Genomic DNA, 19,183 nt, shown 5'->3' with positions numbered 1-19,183 from the left:
GCTACTTGTAAATGGGATTGATTTCTTTGTTTTTAAAAATTTCATTTTTACTGTATAGAAATGTTCCTGATTTTTGTATGTTGATTTTGTATCCTACAACTTTATTAAATTTACTGGTTAGATTTATCAGTTTTGGGTTGAGACTCTAGAATTTTCTATATATAAAATTATGTTATCTGCAAATAGAGACAATTTTATGTCTTCCTTTCTGATCCTGAAGCCCTTCCCTTCCACTTTTTCTTCCTTTTCTTTCATTGCCTGATTGCTCTAACTAGGACCTCCAGTACTGTGTTGAATAAAACTATAAGAATGAGAATCCTGTGTTGTTCCTGATGTTAGAGGAAAAGCTTTAATCCTTTCACTGTTGAGTATGATTTCAGCTGTGGGTTTGTCTTATATGGCTTTTATTGTGTTGAGATATCATGAATGGATGTTGAATTTTGCTGAATAATTTTTGTGCATCTACTGAGATGATCATATAATCCTTTTCTTTCATTCTATTACTGTGATGTATCACATTGGTTGATTTGTGCATGTTGAAACATCTTTGCATCCCAGAGATAAATCCCACTTGATTATGGTGAATGATACTTTTAATGTACTTCTAAATTTAGTTTGCTAGTATTTTATTGAGAATTTTGGCATCTCATTCATCAAGATATTGACCTATAGTGTTTTGTTTTGTTTTGTTTTGTTTTTTTCTAGTGTCCTTTTCTGATTTTGGTATCAGGATAATGATGGCCTTAAAAAATGAGTTTGGGAATGTTTTCTCCTCATCAAATTTTTGGGAAGAGTTTGAGAAGGATTCGTGTTAACTGTTCTTTAACTGCTTACTAAAATTGAGCAGTGAAGCCACTTGGTCCTAGGCTTTTCTTCATTGGGAAACATTTTATTCCTGATTTAATCTTCTTAGTAGTAATTGGCCTATTCAGATGTACTATTGCTTCCTGATTCGGTCTTGGTAATCTGTATGTTTCTAAGAATTTTCCCATTTCTCCTAGGTTGTCCAGTTTGTATGTTTGTTTGTTTGTTTGTTTGACATATACATGTTCATGCTAGCCTATGATGGTTCTTTCCTTGTCTGTGGTATCAGTTGTTATGTCTCCTTACTCATTTAAATTTTGTTGGTTTGCGTCTCTTTTTCTTAGTCTACTTAAGGGTTTGTCAATTTTGTTTATTTTTTCAAGAACTGACTCTTAGTTTGGTTAATTTTTCAATTTTTTTTCTGTTCTCTATTTATTTCTTCTCTAATCTTTATTATTTCCTTTCTTCTAATTTATGCTAATTTTGTTTTTCTTTTTCTAGTTTCTTAAGGTATAGAGTTAGGTTGTTTACTTGGGATATTTCTTACTTCTTAATGTAGGCACTTATTGCTATGAACTTCCCTCTAAGAATTGCTTTTGCTATGTCTCATAAGTTCTGGTATGGTGAATTTCTATTTTCATTTGTCTCAAGAAGCTTTATTTCTTAATTTCTTCTTTGATTCATTGGTTATTCAAAAGAGTATTGTTGCTATAAACATTGGGGTACAGATGGCCCTTCTTTTCATGACATCTGTATCCTTGGGGTAAATACCCAGGAGTGCAATTGCAGGGTCATAGGGTAGCTCTATTTTTAATTTCTTGAGGAATCTCCACACTGTTCTCCAAAGAGGCTGCAACAACTTGCATTCCCACCAACAGTGTAAGAGGGTTCCCCTTTCTCCACATCCTCTCCAACACATGTTGTTTCCTGTTTTGTTAATTTTGGCCATTCTAATTGGTGTAAGGTGATATCTCAATGTGGTTTTAATTTGAATCTCCCTGAGGGCTAATGATGATGAACTATGGAGTATTATGCCTCCATCAGAAAGGATGAATACCCAACTTTTGTAGCAACATGGACGGGACTGGAAGAGATTATGCTGAGTGAAATAAGTCAAGCAGAGAGAGTCAATTATCATATGGTTTCACTTATTTGTGGAGCATAACAAATATCATGGAGGACAAGGGGTGTTAGAGAGGAGAAGGGAGTTGGGGTAAATTGGAAGGGGAGGTGAATCACGAGAGACTATGGACTCTGAAAAACAATCTGAGGAGTTTGAAGTGGCGGGGGGTGGGAGGTTGGGGTACCAGGTGGTGGGTATTCTAGAGGGCACGGATTGCATGGAGCACTGGGTGTGGTGAAAAAATAATGAATACTGTTTTTCTGAAAATAAATAAATTGAGAAAAAAATAAAGAAATATCAAATTCTAAAAAAAAAAGTATTGTTTAATTTCCACATGTTTGTGAATTTTCCAGTTTTCCTCTTGTTATTAATTTCTAATTTCATGCCATTGTGGTCAGAGAAGATACTTGGTACAATTTTAACCCTATATCTGCTAAGACTTGTTTTGTGGCCTAACATAAGGTATGTCCTAGGAAATGTTGCACATGCACTTAAGAAGAATGTATATTCTTTTGTTGCATAGAATATTTTTTATATGTCTGTTACTTCCATTTGATCTACAATATTTTTTCCATTTTATTTTATTTCTTTTCTGTTCCAAAATTCATTGTTTATGCACCACACGCAGTGCTCCATGCAATATGTGCCCTCCGTAATACCTACCACCAGGCTCACCCCACCCCCTACTCCCTTCTCCTCCAAAACTCTGTTTGTTTCTCAGAGTCCACAGTCTCTCATGGTTAGTTTCCCCCTCCAATTTCCCCCATCTCACTTCTCCTCTCCATCTCTCAATGTCCTCTGTGTTATTCCTTATGCTCCACAAGTAAATGAAACCATACGATACTTGACTCTCTCTGCTTGGCTTATTTCACTCGGCATAATCTCTTCCAGTCCTGTCCATGTTGATAAAAAGTTGAGTATTCATCCTTTCTGGTGGAGGCATAATACTCCATTGTATATATGGACCATATCTTCTTTATCCAGTCGTCCATTGAAGGGCATCTTGGTTCTTTCCACAGTTGGCAACTGTAGCCATTGCTGCTATGAACATTGGGGTACAGCTCACCCTTCTTTTCACTACATCTGTATTTTGGGGGTAAATACCCAGTAGTGCAATTGCAGGGTCATAGGGTAGCTCTATTTTTAGTTTCTTAAGGAATCTCCACACTGTTTTCCAAAGTGGCTGCACCAACTTGCATTCCCACCAACAGTGTAGGAGGGTTCCCCTTTCTCCACATCCTCTCCAACACTTGTTTACTGTCTTGTTAATTTTGGCCATTCTAACTGGTGTAAGGTGGTAACTCAATGTGGTTTTGATTTGAATATCCCTGATTGCTAATGATGATGAACATTTTTTCATGTGTCTGTTAGCCATTTGTATATCTTCTTTGGAGAAGTGTCTGTTCATGTCTTCTGTTCAATTTTTGACGTGATTATCTGTTTTGTGTGTGTTGAGTTTGAGGTGTTTCTTTATAGATCTTGGATATCAGCCTTTTGTCTGTAATGTCATTTGCAAATATCTTCTCCCATTCTGTGGGTTGCCTCTTTGTTTTGTTGACTGTTTCCTTTGCTGTGCAGAAGCTTTTGATCTTGAAGTCCCAAAAGTTCCTTTTCACTTTTGTTTCCTTTGCCTTTGGAGACATATCATGAAAGAAGTTCCTGTGGCCAATGTCAAAGAGTTTACTGTCTATGTTCTCTAGGATTTTGATAGATTCCTGCCTCACGTTGAGGTCTTTTATCCATTTCAAGTTTATCTTTGTGTATAGTGTAAGAGAATGGTGGAATTTCATTCTTCTACACATAGCTGTCCAATTTTTCCAGAACCATTTATTGAAGAGACTTTTTTCCACTGTATATTTTTTCCAGCTTTGTCGAAGATTATTTGACCACAGAGTTGTGGGTCCATATCTTGGCTCTCTACTCTGTTCCACTGGTCTATGTGTCTGTTTTTGGGCCAGTACCATGCTGTCTTAGTGATCACAGCTTTGTAGTAAAGCTTGAAATCAGCAACATGATGTCCCCAGTTTTGTTTTTCTTTTTCAACATTTCCTTAAGCAATTCGGGGTCTCTTCTGGTTCCATACAAATTTTAGGATTGTTTGTTTCAGCTCTTTGAAAAATGCCAGTGGAATTTTGATTGGGATGGCATTGAAAGTATAGATTGCTCTAGGCAGTATAGGCACTTTAACAATGTTTATTCTTCGAATCCATAAGCATGGAATGGTCTTCCATCTTTTTGTGTCTTCTTCAATTTCTTTCATGAGTGTTCTGTAGTTCCTCAAGCACAGATCCTTTAACTCTTTGGTTAGGTTTATTCCCCTTATGGTTCTTGGTGCTATAGTACATGGAATCGATTCTCTCATTTCCCTTTCTATATTTTCATTGTTAGTGTATAAGAAAGCAACTGATTTCTGTACATTGATTTTGTATCCTGACACATTACTGAGTTGCTATATGAGTTCTAGTAGTTTGGGGATGGAGTCTTTTGGGTTTTCCATATAAAGGATGCCCACTCTCACCACTCTTGTTCGACATAGTACTAGAAGTCCTAGCAACAGCAATCAGACAACAAAAAGAAATAAAAGGTATTTAAATTGGCAATGAAGAAGTTAAACTCTGTCTCTTTGCAGATGACATGATCTACAGTATTGTTCAGATCCACGGTTTCCTTATTGGTTCTCTGTAAATCTATCTGTTGTTTAAAGTAGACTATTAAAATGTCTACTGTATTACTATTTATTTCCCCTTTTAGCTTTGGTAGTTTCTGCTTTACATATTTAGGTGCTCCAATGTTAGGTGCATAAATATTTACAGTTATACCATCATGATGTCTTAAACACTTAATCATTATATACTGACTTTCTTTGTCTATTTTTACCATTTTAAATTTAAAGTCTATTTTATATGCTGTATGTATAGCTACTTTTGGAGTTTTATTTGTTTTGTTTAGTTTTTTTTAATTTATTTTTTATTTTTTATTTAATTTTGACATAACAGTATTCATTATTTCTTCACCACACCCAGTGCTCCATTGCAATCCGTGTCCTCTATAATACCCACCACCTGGTACCCCAACCTCCCACCCCCACCCCGCCAATTCAAACCCCTCAGATTGTTTTTTAGAATCCATAGTCTCTCATGGTTCACCTCCCCTTCCAATTTCCCCCAACCCCCTTCTCCTCTCTAACTCCCCACGTCCTCCATGCTATTCGTTATGCTCCACAAATAAGTGAAACCATATGATAATTGACTCTCTCTGCTTGACTTATTTCACTCAGCATAATCTCTTCCAGTTTTGTTTAGTTTTTTGTTGTTTGGTTGGTTGGCTTTAATTACCCTTTGCTTGAAATGTCTCTATCCATCCCTTCACTCTCAGTTTATGTGTATCTTTCAGGCTAAAAAGAGTCTTTTGTAGGCAGCATGTTGTTGGGTGTGGGATTTTTATTTTTTTTATTAAATCCATTCAGCCATTAAATGTCTTTTGATTGGGGAATTTAATCTGTTTACATTTAAAGTAATTTTTCATAGGTAAGAACTTACTATTGTCATTTTGTTTATTGTTTTCTGGTTATTTTGTAGATCCACTGTTTTTTTTTTTTATCTTTTTTTTTTTTTTTTAGTTTTGATGTCTTGGTATTAATATGCTTTGACTTCTTTATCATGTTCTTTTGTATAATTACTATAAGATTTCCCTTTGTGGTTATCATGAGGCTTATATAAAATATATTGAATTTATTTATTTATTATTTCATTTTTTTAAAAGATTTTATTTATTATTTTTCAGAAGCAGAGAGAGAGCAAGCACAAGCAGAGCGAGTAGCCTACAGAGAGAGAAGCAGGCTCCCTGCTGGGCAGAGAGCCTGATGCAGGACTTGATTCCAGGACCATGAGAACATGAACTAAGCCAAAGGTAGATGCTTAACCAACTGAGTCCCCCAGGCCCCCCTATTAAATTTATATTAAACCTATTTTAAACTGATAACAACTTACCTTCAATGGAATTAATATATTTTACACATTTACGTCTTTCCTCCCCTATATTTTAGGTTATTGCTATTACAATTTACAGGTGTTTTCTTTTCATTGTGTAACTAATAACAGATCATTGTATTGATGCTTTTTACCATATTCTTTTTTTAAAATTTTATTTATTTATTTGACATAGAGAGAGATCACAAGTAGGCAGAGAGAGAGAGAGAGAGGAGGAAGCAGGCTTCCTACTGAGCAGAGAGCCCGATGCGGGACTCGATCCCAGGACCCTGAGATCATGACCTGAGCCGAAGGCAGAGGCTCAACCCACTGAGCCACCCAGGTGCCCCCATATTCTTTTTTTAACTTTTAAGCTAGACTTTTGAGTTATGTACCACTATTACTATATTGCAGAATCTAATAATGACTATATATTTACCAGTACCAGTGAGGTTTACGCTACTTTTTTGTGTTTTTATTATGTTAATAAGCATTCTTTTACTTCCACTCAAGAACTCTCTTTAGTATTTCTTATAAGGCAGGTCTGGAGGTAATAAACTCCCTTGGCTTTTGTTGTTTGGAAGTCTTTATTCCTCCATTTCTGAAGGACAGCATTGACAATTATTTTCTTTCAATTTTTTTTTGATGTCATTCCATTGTCTCCTGGCCTGAAATGTTTGTGTGGAGGAACCTACCTATGGTCTTATCAGGGTTCCCTTATATGTAAGTTCGCTCTTTTTTTCTTGCTGCTCTTAAAATTCATTCTTTGTCTTTGAATTTTGACAATTTACTTATCATGTGTCTCAGTGTAGCCCTATTTCATCCTACCTTTATGTCACCTGTTCGTTAATATACTGATAGCTGGCTCTACATTCAGTCTCATATTAGAATGTTAGAATCAGTTAATAAGCTTACGTTAATGTTCATTTCTAAATTTTAATAACAAAATAAGGAACGTTATGAACATTTTAAAATTACATGATCTTTGATTTCTTTTGGATAATTAACTTCCCATATTACATTAATTTCTTTATTTAAATAATATTATTCAGAGGACTAATATTAAAAATTTAGAAAATAAACTCTGAACCCCAGTTTCTTTGGAGTCAGTTTTACATAAAATATATATTAACTATGTCTTCCTTCTGATGATTATAATATCCTGATAGTTATTTTACTCACTAGGTTTTATAGTTCCCTAGTTGGGATATTTCATCAGATTCCCAGATAAAAAGACCAATAATTAAAGACAAACACCTCCTCAAATATTTACTGCAACTTCACAGTTTTAGGAATTAGTAATTGAGAGAACCACAAAACTGAGGATGGGAAATAGTTCAACAGATTGGACCTCAGCCAGATGGAAACACTTTGGCTTTAGTAGCAGGTGGTTCCTTTAAGAGGATGTTTGCAAGTGAGAGGTTTAGGTGGGTGTATGTTAGAGCAGACATCAAACTGGAGTTCAGAGAGTTTCAAAGACATATTTTCAAGGTCCAAGGCATCAATCAGAGTTTTTATATTCCATATTCTCCGTTTATGAAAATGTAAAAAAGTGCTTTAAGCAGATTTAGATCACCTGAAAGCCACTGCATTACTGTGTTGCTGAGTGCTGCCATAGTGTTTTTGTAAGTTCACAGTTCAGTTGGTCCCCAGTGATACATTACAAAATTTACAGTATTTATATCTTAAGTCATTTTAGTTCTAAGTGGGATCCAGTTAGATCACTAGCCCTCTTTTGCACACACACACTCCTTTAATCAGTCAGGGGATGTTCTCCAGGCAGTGCTCTTATCTTAAACATCCTTTTCCCCACTACCTAAGTCCTTAAATCTATATCCCCCATCCTCTGGAATAGCAAAGCTTGCACTGGAAATAAAAGGTAATCAGCCATAGGCATTTGAAGGAAATTGCACAGGACAGTTCTATATTCTGCAGTTCCTGCAGTGCACAAGTGCATACAGTAGCAATTAAAAGCCTAAACAAAAAGAAAAAATTAATAGAGACTTGATGGACCTTACTGGAGTCAGTCAGGGCAAAATGTTCATATGCTAAGGCCTAAACTTTGATCAATGGTAGCAAAACTAATAACTTTTATTGGCATCAGAGGATTCATACTAGGAAGTAATCAGACTAGCATGGACCATCATGTGAGGACAGATACCCAAAGTATGGTTTGTTGATACAGAATCAGGAAATAAGAGAAGAGGAGGTCTAGGCATAAAAGAAGGCAAAGGCACCATCCTAAACTCCCTAAGCAATCAGTACCCAGTGAGAGAGGCAGGAAAGTCACACTGTTCTTATGTGTGTGTGTGTGTATGTACCTACACAAATATACCCATTTGTAAATACTGTGTATATATGCATATATATTTAATTTACTATACGTAGTCATGCTTAATTTAACTAATTGCAAACTATTTATCTTTCACTCCACTTTGTATTTTTAATTTTTCTCTGCTAACCCTTTTGCTTACTCATAAAGTTTGAAGATAAAAGAAACCCTTCTGTATTATTAGTTAGAGCTTATACTAACCTAACCAAGAATTGTGTATTATCTTTGTGATGGAGCAGGTAAACACATTCCTTTAAAGATACCAAAGTGGCTCAGTTGGTTAACTGTCAAACTCTTGCTCTCAGCTCCAGTCTTCATCTTATGGTCATGATTTCAAACCTAACATTGGGCTCCACACTGGGTGCAGAGCTATTTTAAATAAAAGATAGATAGATAGATAGATAGATAGATAGATAGATGGATATCAGAAAAGGGGCAACTTTTGTTTGAGTAGGGTGACCTCTTACAATTTCATGAAGGACTGGGTATAATGTGTGTCACATTAAAGACACTTGGTAATACTTAATGAATAAATGAATAATACCTGGATGAATGATAATCCTAAATAGGACTTTTAGTGACCCCTTTGAATTTATATACAATCTACTGTCAGTATATCTTACTGGAAGGTGATACAACCATTCTATGTATAAGGTGGTGAAAAGTAAAGCCAAGATTTTCCTGAGCCTAGATGGGTGGGTTGGTCCAGTGATAGAAGTATTAGGAATGCCAACTTCCTAAGTAGTTTTATCAGCCTGCTTCCTGCCAAGAGAATTTTGGGAGGTCCAGGAGCCTCCTTTCATTTCATACTCGCTCCGTCCCTTTCAGTCAAGCTGGCAGTGTTTCTGAAAAATTGTCACAAGAATCAAGTGAGCCTTCGCAGATTTTATGAGGATTCACTCCATTAGACAAAAGTCACACACCCACAGGTCTTTTTGAGATAATCCTTTCTCTCTCTCTTGGTTTTCTATTGAGATGACTGAGAGAAATTGCCCTTAAACTTCCCAGAGGCTTTCTAGTTTGAGATCTAAGAGAAACACCCTTAATCTCCTAGAAGAGTCTTTTATATGACTGAATACTCTGACCCTGTGATCTTTTCAATGCTGTAACAGGATTATATATTCACACTTTCAGCCTTTTCTCTATGGCATGATGGTGGCAATAATCTCTTAACTCTGGAGTCTTTTGCCATTTACATAGATTAAGAATTTTCCCAAAGCACCAAATCTCTCCTTGTTACTGTAAGCAGCAAAAAATCCTAGTGACACCTTCAACATTTCAGAAATCTTCTTTGCTCATCACATATGAAGTTCATTACTCAGGAATGTTTTCCACCTAACTGCAGTGCAGAATTAATTCCTTAGGCTTCTTGTCACCACATTAACAGTGATCCTTTCTCCAGTTTTGAAGAACATGCTTGTCACTTCCTTCTGAGACTCAGAGCCACATCTTTACTAAATCAGTTCAAGGCATTCTAGACTTTTTCCTGTCATGTTCCTAAAATTCTTCCTACTTCTTCCCACTTCCTAATTCCATTCCACATTTTCAGGTATTTGTTATGGCAACAATTCACTTCTAGATACCAAAAACCGTACTAGTTTTTTAACTGCTGTGTAACACTTACCAAAAATTTAACAGTTAGACCAAACTTACTTATGAACTCAGACTCCTTTAACTCAGAAGTCCAGCATGGTGTCCCTGAACTCTTTGCCCATGATATCACAAGAACGAAATCAAGGTGCTGAAAAAACTGAGTTCTCGCCTGGAAGCTTCAGAGGAAAATATGTTTCCAACCTCATTCTTGGTTTTGGCAGAATTCAGTTCCTCATAGTTGTAGGACTATAGGTTACAGGTTCCCATTTCCCTTCTGGCTGTCAGCCAGGGCCACTTTCCACTGCTAGAGTTTACCCACATTCCTTGCCATGTGACCTCCTCAATCTTCAAGCCAAAATATTTAGTCATGTCCTTTTCATGCTTTAAATCTCTGATGACCCCTCTTGTGGCAAGCCAAAGAAAACTCTGTACTTTTAAAGAGCTCATGTGACTAGATCAAGTCCTTCTGGGTAATCTCCCTTTCCCAAGGTTGTCTGTGCCATATAACATAACCTAACCCATGGAAGTTATAATCCTGGTGATTATAAAGGATATGTATCCCAGGAAGGCAGGAAATCTTGGAGCCTATCTTAGAAGCCCGCTTATCACAGGTGTGATTCATTGGCCCCTTTCAGTCCCAACAATCCTGAAGTAGAGTTTATAGGGAATTTATTTTTTATCATTCTTCAGTGTCTATCTACCCACCCCACTACTCTTAGCTCTTTAGGTCAGTATATTATTAGATTAAGAAACAATGGGGAGGGGATTTCATGATAAATTGTTCTCTTAAGAATGCACAGATTCCCACACTGAGAGAATAGCTTTGATATGAATTGAGAAGACACCCTCCAAAGAGCAGAGCTTCTTAAATCTTCTAGGAAGCAGTACTGGCCTAGCTCTCTAGCCTGCATTCTGTTTATGATAATCTACTCTTTTTTATTTTAGACTGTTTTTGCTGTCTCCTGGTTTTCTGTAGGATGAATGTAATTCTGAGTATTTGCCGAATCACCTGAGGTCAAGGGGAACCACATAAGTGCCAAGGTTCTACTGATGCCTGGGTCTATTGATATTTACTGATATAATGTCCCTCGAGGCTGAGAAATCACAAAATGATAGATTTCTCCCCAGAAACATCTTAGAGGTAAGGCTGAAGGTCACATGGCTGGTGGGCCATGGCTGTTGAAGTTATTCTGACTTTCCTGATAATGCTTCCCATCCTTCAGCAGTACAATGTGGGGGCTTCAGTGCCGGATTAGGAACCAGTAAAATTGGGAGAGAAATGTAACATGCTAGAGCAAGGAAAGAATCTGTTTCCTTTTAATATAAGCCTTGCTTGAAATCTCTATTTTTACAGTGAGGCTGAAACTATTCTTGCTTTGATCCTATAGAACTCCAGGCATGAAACAGTAAAAAAAAACCTCCTAAAATGCTGTGATGCAGAGTAGTTTTTATGTTATTCAAGCCATCCAAAATGCTACATCTAGTGAAAGGGTGGTACTGGGGCCAATATTACATATCAGGCATTTTAAGGTTCACCTAGCACAGTAATTTTGTTTTTTACAATAGCTCCTAGGGATAGTTTATGGAAAGACATTATTCTTTGATTTTTATCATGACAATAATTTCAAAAGTGAAGAGATGTTTCTGAAATATTACCATTATCACCTAACAGCCTAGGAATAACAACTTACTTTGAGTCTTGAGATAAAACTATGAAAACTGGGTATCCTATATTCAACTCAAGTTTTAAAGCACAGAAGAAAAAGTAATCTAATAATTTAAAGGTCGATTTGAAAAGATTTGGGCATCTACCAGGGTAAACTTTGGAATACAAATTAAAAATGTTATTCCAGCAAAAAGACAGTGTCATTTCCTAAAAGACAAGTTGCTGAGAAGAAGAATTAGGAAAAAAGACGATCTGTTATTCAGAAATCCTCAGGTGGGGTATTATACATGGTAATAGTTTTTCTACCTCTATGGCTGCTAGCTTATGAGAAGAGAAATCCAAGCAGGTGAAACAGTAGATGAGGAAAACCAGAGCACCAGCTAACAAAGCAATCTGTCTCAAGTCAGGGGGAGCTGCTGATTTGAGAAACTATAGGAGGGTTTCTTCCAAAACAGTAAAGAACTAAAATTTGTCTCTAGCATAGAAAACAGAACAAAGAGAGTCTGGATTCATAGTATATATAAAGGCAGCCAGAACTTTGGTCAGTTTGTCTGAGCGGACATAGAAATCTCCTTTCCTACTTTAAACACATAGAAATTTTGGACAAACTATAACACAACTGCACACAAATACACACAAATGCCCCAGTGCTGAAGATAAAGATGGAACTCAAAGTCAGAGCAGTAAGAGGGGGCCAGAGTCAAAGGGCTCTTGTATAGAACTGGGCCTGAGACAGGCCTGAGGACCTGGCGGCTAGGTCTTTAACAGTAGCTATGAGACTTTCGTTCATGGGAGCTGGAATCATGCCTCTTAAGAAGAGCACTAAGTCCTGTAGGACTTGTCCATGCACACAATGAGACTCAGACACACCAAGACCACTCCCCAGAAAAGTGATAAGGGGGCTAACTTTCTGGTTAGGACCAGAGAAGGAGAAGGGTCATCAGAGGAAGCCAGGGTGGTGCTGTGTATGAGTGCTAAGTTAGCACTGTCTGCAATCTCAAGCACAGGTCCCAATCTCACACAATACATGCACTAGTCCTGGGCCAGTAAAATGTACATGGTCCTAAGCAGAAGTGATCAAGAACTCTAAAGATGCTCTCACTATCAGGTCATGGTTCATAAAGGAAAGCACAGTTTACAAAGGAGAAAAATTTAATAACTTTGATTACTTGATCATTTTAAATTTCCATTGAACCTTAGACACTATAGACCAAATTTAAAGGCAGATGACCAATGAAAGAAAATATAACTGACAAAAAGAAATAATATCCAGAATTTATAAATAACTTCTACAGATTAATAAAGAAAAACAAACAAAAAGTACTAATAAGCAATTTACAGAGGAAGAAAATGGCCCAATAAACATGAGGAAATTTTTCAATTTCACTTTTGAAGATTGAAGGAGAACCTGACTTAAAATACTGACATACTGTTCACATTCATCTGATTGGTGAAAGTCAAAAAGAAGATTTATATTATCTTATAAACTAAAAGAAACTTTATAAAATTAAAAGCATACAAATCCTACCACACATTAATTCTCCTCCTTGGTGTACCGTGGAGAGAGCTGTGCACACACAACCCAGTCGACCTGTTCAATGTGGCTATGCCAGCATGGTTGCAAGAACGAAACTTCAGAACCATAAATGTCAACCATTAAGAGAAGGGATGAAAGGCAGCTTTGTTCTCTGTTGAAACAGTATATCACAGTGGAAAGGGGTGAACTCCATCTCTGTTTATTAATATAGCTGTATCTCAAAAGTTAAGGTTAAATGAAGAAGTACATGCCACAGAATGATACAGTCCCAAAGTATTCAGGAAAAAATGTAAAAGTCACAAATTACATATTAAAAGATGTTAAAAGCAGGGTTCCTGGGTGGCTCAGTTGGTAAAGTGTCTGCCTTCTGCTCAGGTCATGATTCCAGCCCCACATCAGGCTTCTTGCTCAGCAGAGAGCCTGCTTTTCCCTCTCTCTCTGTCACTCCTCCCCCTGCTTGTGCTCTCTCGCTGTCAAGTCAATATACAAAATCTTAAAAGAAAAAAACGTTAAAAGCAATTGATGGCCTGTAAAGATAGGAATAAAATTTATGATCGAGACTGACTTTGAGGAGGTAAGAAGGAAAATGGTACTGAGTACATCCTCAAGAGAGAACTTCAACTTTACCTGTAAAATAAAATAAATCTATAAAAGAATAAAAAACATTAAACAGTTTCAGTGCTAGGTTATGAGTACTAATGTGTTTGTTTACACCACAAAAATTGTTAAAATAAACAAAAACATCTAAATAAATACCCTAGATACATGTTTAAAATCCTATCTCAAATTCACTTTTTTCCTTCCATGGAATATCAGCAATCATTTTGAAGCTGTTAATAAGTGTTGTGATTAATTTTTTGAAAACTGGGAAGCAAATGTTTGCTCAAAAGTAGAGTGATGAATTTGTGTCAGCAAATGAAAGACAAACAATCTAACAAATAATAAGTCAGGAAGTAAATTCTTTAAAGGGCTTTCTGGTGTGCCATAAGCTGCTCTGACCTTGGTACGATGAATTTTGCCAGCAAAGACCTCTTTTGACAGTTGGTTGCTACACTGCAGTCAACCAAAATGTTACCCTGGTATCCTCTTGTCTTTGCATGTTCCTACTTAGAACAAGACTTAACAAGTCATAAACCCTGACTTTTCTTTCCCTATGGCCTTTCTTCTAACCACAAGTACCTGTGCTCATGCAGGTTAATAAAGTGGATTCTCCTCCATATCCACAAATTTTGAAGCTTAAATGAACTGAAGCAAGACCCTACTAGAACCTTATGAATCTTTCTAAGAACTGTCTATGATGATTCCATGTCAAACACCAAGATCAATCAAAACTCAGACAACCAAACATTCATTCATGCATTTGCAGAAATAGCAGATTTCATACTTTCTTTTTCTTCTCTGCTCTTTGTAACAATTCCTTCTCCTTCCAAAGTTTCTCTTTCTCCTTCTCCTTTTCTCTTCTTCTGGCAGAAATTTCCATTTCCAATTGTGCTACCTCTTCCTGGTGGGCTCGCCATTGAAGAACCTGTAATAAATAGAAATTCATTCCAATAACTATACCCAGTCAAGTGATTTTACAGAGGTTTTATAAGACTATGTTCTATATCAAGCAGGTGTCAAAGCTTTTCCAAATACACATTAAAATTGTGTGTGTGACGTGTGCATGGTGCATGATGTGTATGTAAGATGTGTGTGTGTGTGTGTGTGTGTGTGTGTGTGTGTGTGTGTGTTCAAGTGTGTGTAAGTGTTAAAAGAGAAACTTTAAAATCATCTCATTCAGGGATTCTTCATTTAGATTCATAGACTGAGATCCTAAAGAGTCTGTGAATTGACTTCAAAGAATCTATGAATTCTCAAAAATAGTACGTATAAATTTCTCTATTTTCGCACAGGTTTGTTTTTCTGAAATGACAGTTCAAGTTTCTAATCAGTTTTCAAAAATTCTCAAATGATCCTATGAAATTTTAAGACATTTAAAAGAACTTTCTGGGTATTGATTGATATTATTGGTAGAAGCATACTTAGTACTGCACTTCTAAAGGACACTGGACAATATGTAAATAAATATGTATCACAATATAAAATATGCATAGCCTTTGACCCACAACCACTTTTTGGGGATGTTACTCAAAGAAGACAATCAGTTGGATAAGTGCACAAAAATGTATCCACAGGAGTGTTCCCTGTGGTGCTGCTTAAGCAGAAAAATTGGAAAGAGTCTAATTGATTCCATGTCAAACACCAAGATCAATCAAAACTCAGACAACTAAACATTCATTCACGCATTCACAGCAACAGGATGTCTGGCAACAGGAGAAGTCTTAAATTAATTCTGATACATCATGCAATGACCGCCATTGAGAAAGAATGGTCTATACCTATATTCATTGACATAAAAATGTCCACAACATATTATTAGATGCAAAAAAGCAGGTGCAAAACTACACTAATATTATGATCTCAACATAAAATAACATCTATGTATTGCTATATACTTTACTCTTGGGATCCCCTTTGCTGCATCCCAAAGATTTTGAACAGTTGTGTTTTCATTTTTGTTTGTTTCAATGAATTTTTAAAATTCTTTAATTTCCTGGTTGGTCCATTCATTCTTTAGTAGGATGCTCTTTAGCCTCCATGCATTTGAGTTCCTTCCAACTTTCTCCTGTAATTGAGTTCTAGTTTCAAAGCACTGTGGTCTGAAATATGCAGGGAATGATCCCAATCTTTGGTACTGGTTGAGACCTAACTTGTGACCCAGGAGAATCTGGAGAATGTTCCATGTGCACTAGAGAATAACGCGTATTCTGTTGTTTGGGATGGAATGTTCTGAATATATTTGTGATGTCCATCTGGTCCAGTATGTCATGTAAAGTCTTTATTCCTTGTTGATCCTTTTCTTAGATGATCTGCCCATTTCAGTGAGGAGGGTGTTAAAGTCCCCTATATTATTGTATTATTGTTGATGTGTTTCTTTGATTTTATTATTAATTGGTTTATATAATTAGTTGCTCCCATATTAGGAGTATATATATTTACAATTGTTTGATCTTCTTATTGTACAGATCCTTTAACTAGGATATAGTGTCCTTCCTCATCTCTTTTTATAGCTTTTGGTTTAAAAATATAATTTATCTGATATAAGGATAGCCACCCCAGCTTTCTTTTAATGTCCATTATCATGGTAAATAATTTTCTAGCCCCTCACTATAAATCTGGAGGTGTCTTTGGGCCTAAAATCAGTCTCTTGTAGACAGCATATATATGGGTCTTCTTTTTTTAATCCATTCGGATACCCTGTGTCTTTTGATTGGGGCATTTAGCTCATTTGCATTCAGGGTAACTACTGAAAGATGAATTTAGTGCCATTGTATTGCCTGTAAAGTGAATATTACTGTATATTGTCTCTGTTCCTTTCTGATATATGTTACTTTTAGGCTCTGTCTTCGCTTAGAGGACCCCTTTTGTTATTTCGTGTAGGGCTGGTTTGGTGTTTCCAAATTCTTTTAGTTTTTGTTTGTCCTGGAAGCTTTTTATCTCTCCTTCTATTTTCAATGACAGCCTAGCTGGATATAGTATGCTTGGTTGCATATTTTTCTCACTTAGTGCTCTCAATATATCATGCCAGTCCTTTCTGTCCTGCCAGGTCTCTGTGGATAAGTCTCCTGCCAATCTAATATTTCTGCAGTTGTGGGTTACAGACCTCTTGTCCCAAGCTACTTTCAGGATTTTCTCTTTGTCTCCGAGACTTGTAAGTTTTACTATTAGATGACGGGTGTGGACCTATTTTATTGATTTTAAGGGGGGTTCTCTGTGCCCCTTGGATTTTGATGCCTGTTTCCTTTCCCAAATTAGGGAAATTCTCCACTATAATCTACTACACTATACCTTCTGCCCTTCCCCCTCTCTTTCTTCTTCATCTGGGATCCCAATTATTCTAATATTGTTTCATCTTATGTATCACTTATCTCTCAAATTCTCCCCTCATGATCCAGCAGTTATCTCTTTTTTTCAGCTTCTTTACTCTCCATCATGTGGTTTTCTGTATCACTAACTCTCTCTTCTGCTTTATTTATCCGAGCAGTAACAATTCTTGATTGCATCTCATTAACAGCTTTTTTTTTATTTCAACTTGGTTAGATTTTAGTTCTTTCATTTCTCCAGAAAGGGATTCTCTAGTATCTTCTATGCTTTTTCAAGCCCAGCTAGCATCTTTATAATCATCATTCTGATCTCTAGTTCTGATGGCTTCCTAATGTCTGTATTGATTAGGTCCCTAGTTGTCAGTATTGCCTCTTGTTCTTTTTTTGAGGTGAGTTTTTCTGCTTTGTCATTTTGTCCAGAGCAAAATAGATGAATGAGAGAACAAAACACTAAAAGGGTAACAAAGGCCCCAGAAAAATATACACTAAACAAATCAGAAGAGACCCAAAATTAGGAGGAAAATAAAGGAAAAAATATATATATGCCCAGGCTGGCAAATAGAATAGAGCCATACACTTGATTTGGGGTGCACTTTTGGTCTGTTAGAAGAAACTGCCTCCCAAAATTTTAAAGAAAGAAAAACATATATATACAAAAACAAGGGTAAATTTGATGAAGTGATAGAATAAGACTATAAAAATGAAAATTTAGAAAGATTTTAAAAAAGGAATTGATAAGATAATAAGTTGGTTGATAAAAGAAAGAAAAAATTTTAACAAAAAAAAAGGAGAGAATGTGATCAGATGGGAGACTAAAACAAAGCCATACACTAGATTCAGGGTATATTTTGTCTACTAGAAGAAACTATCCCAAAAATTTTAAAGAAAGAAAAGCTCATATATACAAAAAATAAGGTTAAATACAATGAAGGGATAGAATATGACTATAAAAATGAAAATTAAAAAGGATTTTTAAAAAGGTATTGATAAGATGTTGGTTAAAATAGCAAAGAGGAGGGCACCTGGGTGGCTCAGTTGGTTAAGTGACTGCCTTTGGCTCAGGTCATGATCCTGGAGTCCAAGATCAAGCCCCGCATGAGGCTCCCTGCTTGGCAGGGTGTCTGCTTCTCCGTCTGACCTCTCCCCTCTCATGCTATCTGTCTTTCTCTCTCTCAAATAAATAAATAAATAAATAAATAAAATATTTTAAAAAATATAGCAAAGAGGAAAAGATTTTAAAAATAGAAAAACAAATCATAAAGAAAATTTTAAAAATTTAACTTTGAAAAATTAAAGAATCATGGGGAAAAAGCCATGAATTCTATGTGCTGTATTTTCCTAGCACTGGGAGTTCTACAGTTCTCATTGGTAAGGAAACTTGGTCCTGGCTAGATGTTCTTGCTGATCTTCTGGGGGAGGGGCCTGTTGCAGTGATTCTCAAATGTCTTTGCCCAAGGCAGAATTGAACCACCCTTGCCAGGGACCAGGCTGATTAATCTGCTCAGTTTTGGTCTCAGTAGCTTTTGTTCCCTGAATGCTTTCCATACAGCTTTGGAGGACAAGAATGAAGAAGGTGGCCTCCCAATCTCTGACCCCAGAGGAGCTGAGAGTTCGGGGCCCCCCTCCTCAGTGACTCCTCAGAGAAAAGCAGTCAATCATGCTTATCTCTCTTGTCTCAGGCTGCACTCTGAACTCATCTGGCCTGTGACTGAGCATTTCTATCTCTGGCACATGGCCCATTTGGAGTCTCCAAACCTAGCATATTCTTACAGCATGCTCCTGTGCCACTCCAGAGCTGCTGCTTGTTGGGTCTCTGCTTGAAGAGTAGTGGCCAACTGTCCCGGAGACCATGGTTTATGGCAACCCTGAGCTGAGAGCCCACCCCTCAGTTCCATCTCTGCAGCCAGCTTCCCCACTCTGATACCTGGGAGTACTCTGAGGATCCTGAGACCACACTGAAAGGATTCCACTCCGCTGCTTAGCCACTGGAGTGATGTCCCTCCATGGAGCAGACTCCTAAAAGTTCTGATTTTGTGCTCTGCTGCCCAATAATTTGCCAGGAGCTGGCCCCACCCCCTTTAGTCTATTGTCCCATATATCATCTCAGATTCACTTCTCTGCAAGTCCTAATTTCCAGAAAATGGTCTCTTTTCTGACTACAGAAATGCTGCTATTCTTTTTTTGGTTCTCTTGTTGAGTTTGTAGGTATTCAGAATGGTTTGTTAACTCTCTAGCTG

At 36.8% G+C, this 19,183-nt stretch overlaps 1 protein-coding gene across 1 annotated transcript in view; it reads right to left on the bottom strand.

Moving 5' to 3' along the window:
- CCDC148 (coiled-coil domain containing 148) overlaps positions 1 to 19,183 on the bottom strand; it is a gene marked incomplete at its 5' end in the record, with an annotated part of 251,765 nt that overhangs the window by 73,409 nt on the left and 159,173 nt on the right. Inside the window, 1 exon segment of the mRNA XM_082691417.1 lies at positions 14,408 to 14,548. Within this exon segment, the coding sequence (XP_082547543.1) occupies positions 14,408 to 14,548 (141 nt within the window).

This window comes from Mustela nivalis, assembly GCF_964662115.1.
Source record: "Mustela nivalis genome assembly, chromosome: 11".
NCBI classification, from domain to species: Eukaryota; Metazoa; Chordata; class Mammalia; order Carnivora; family Mustelidae; genus Mustela; species Mustela nivalis.
Note: the sequence above shows the minus strand (reverse complement) of the source record. Positions and strands in the feature narration are given on the sequence as shown.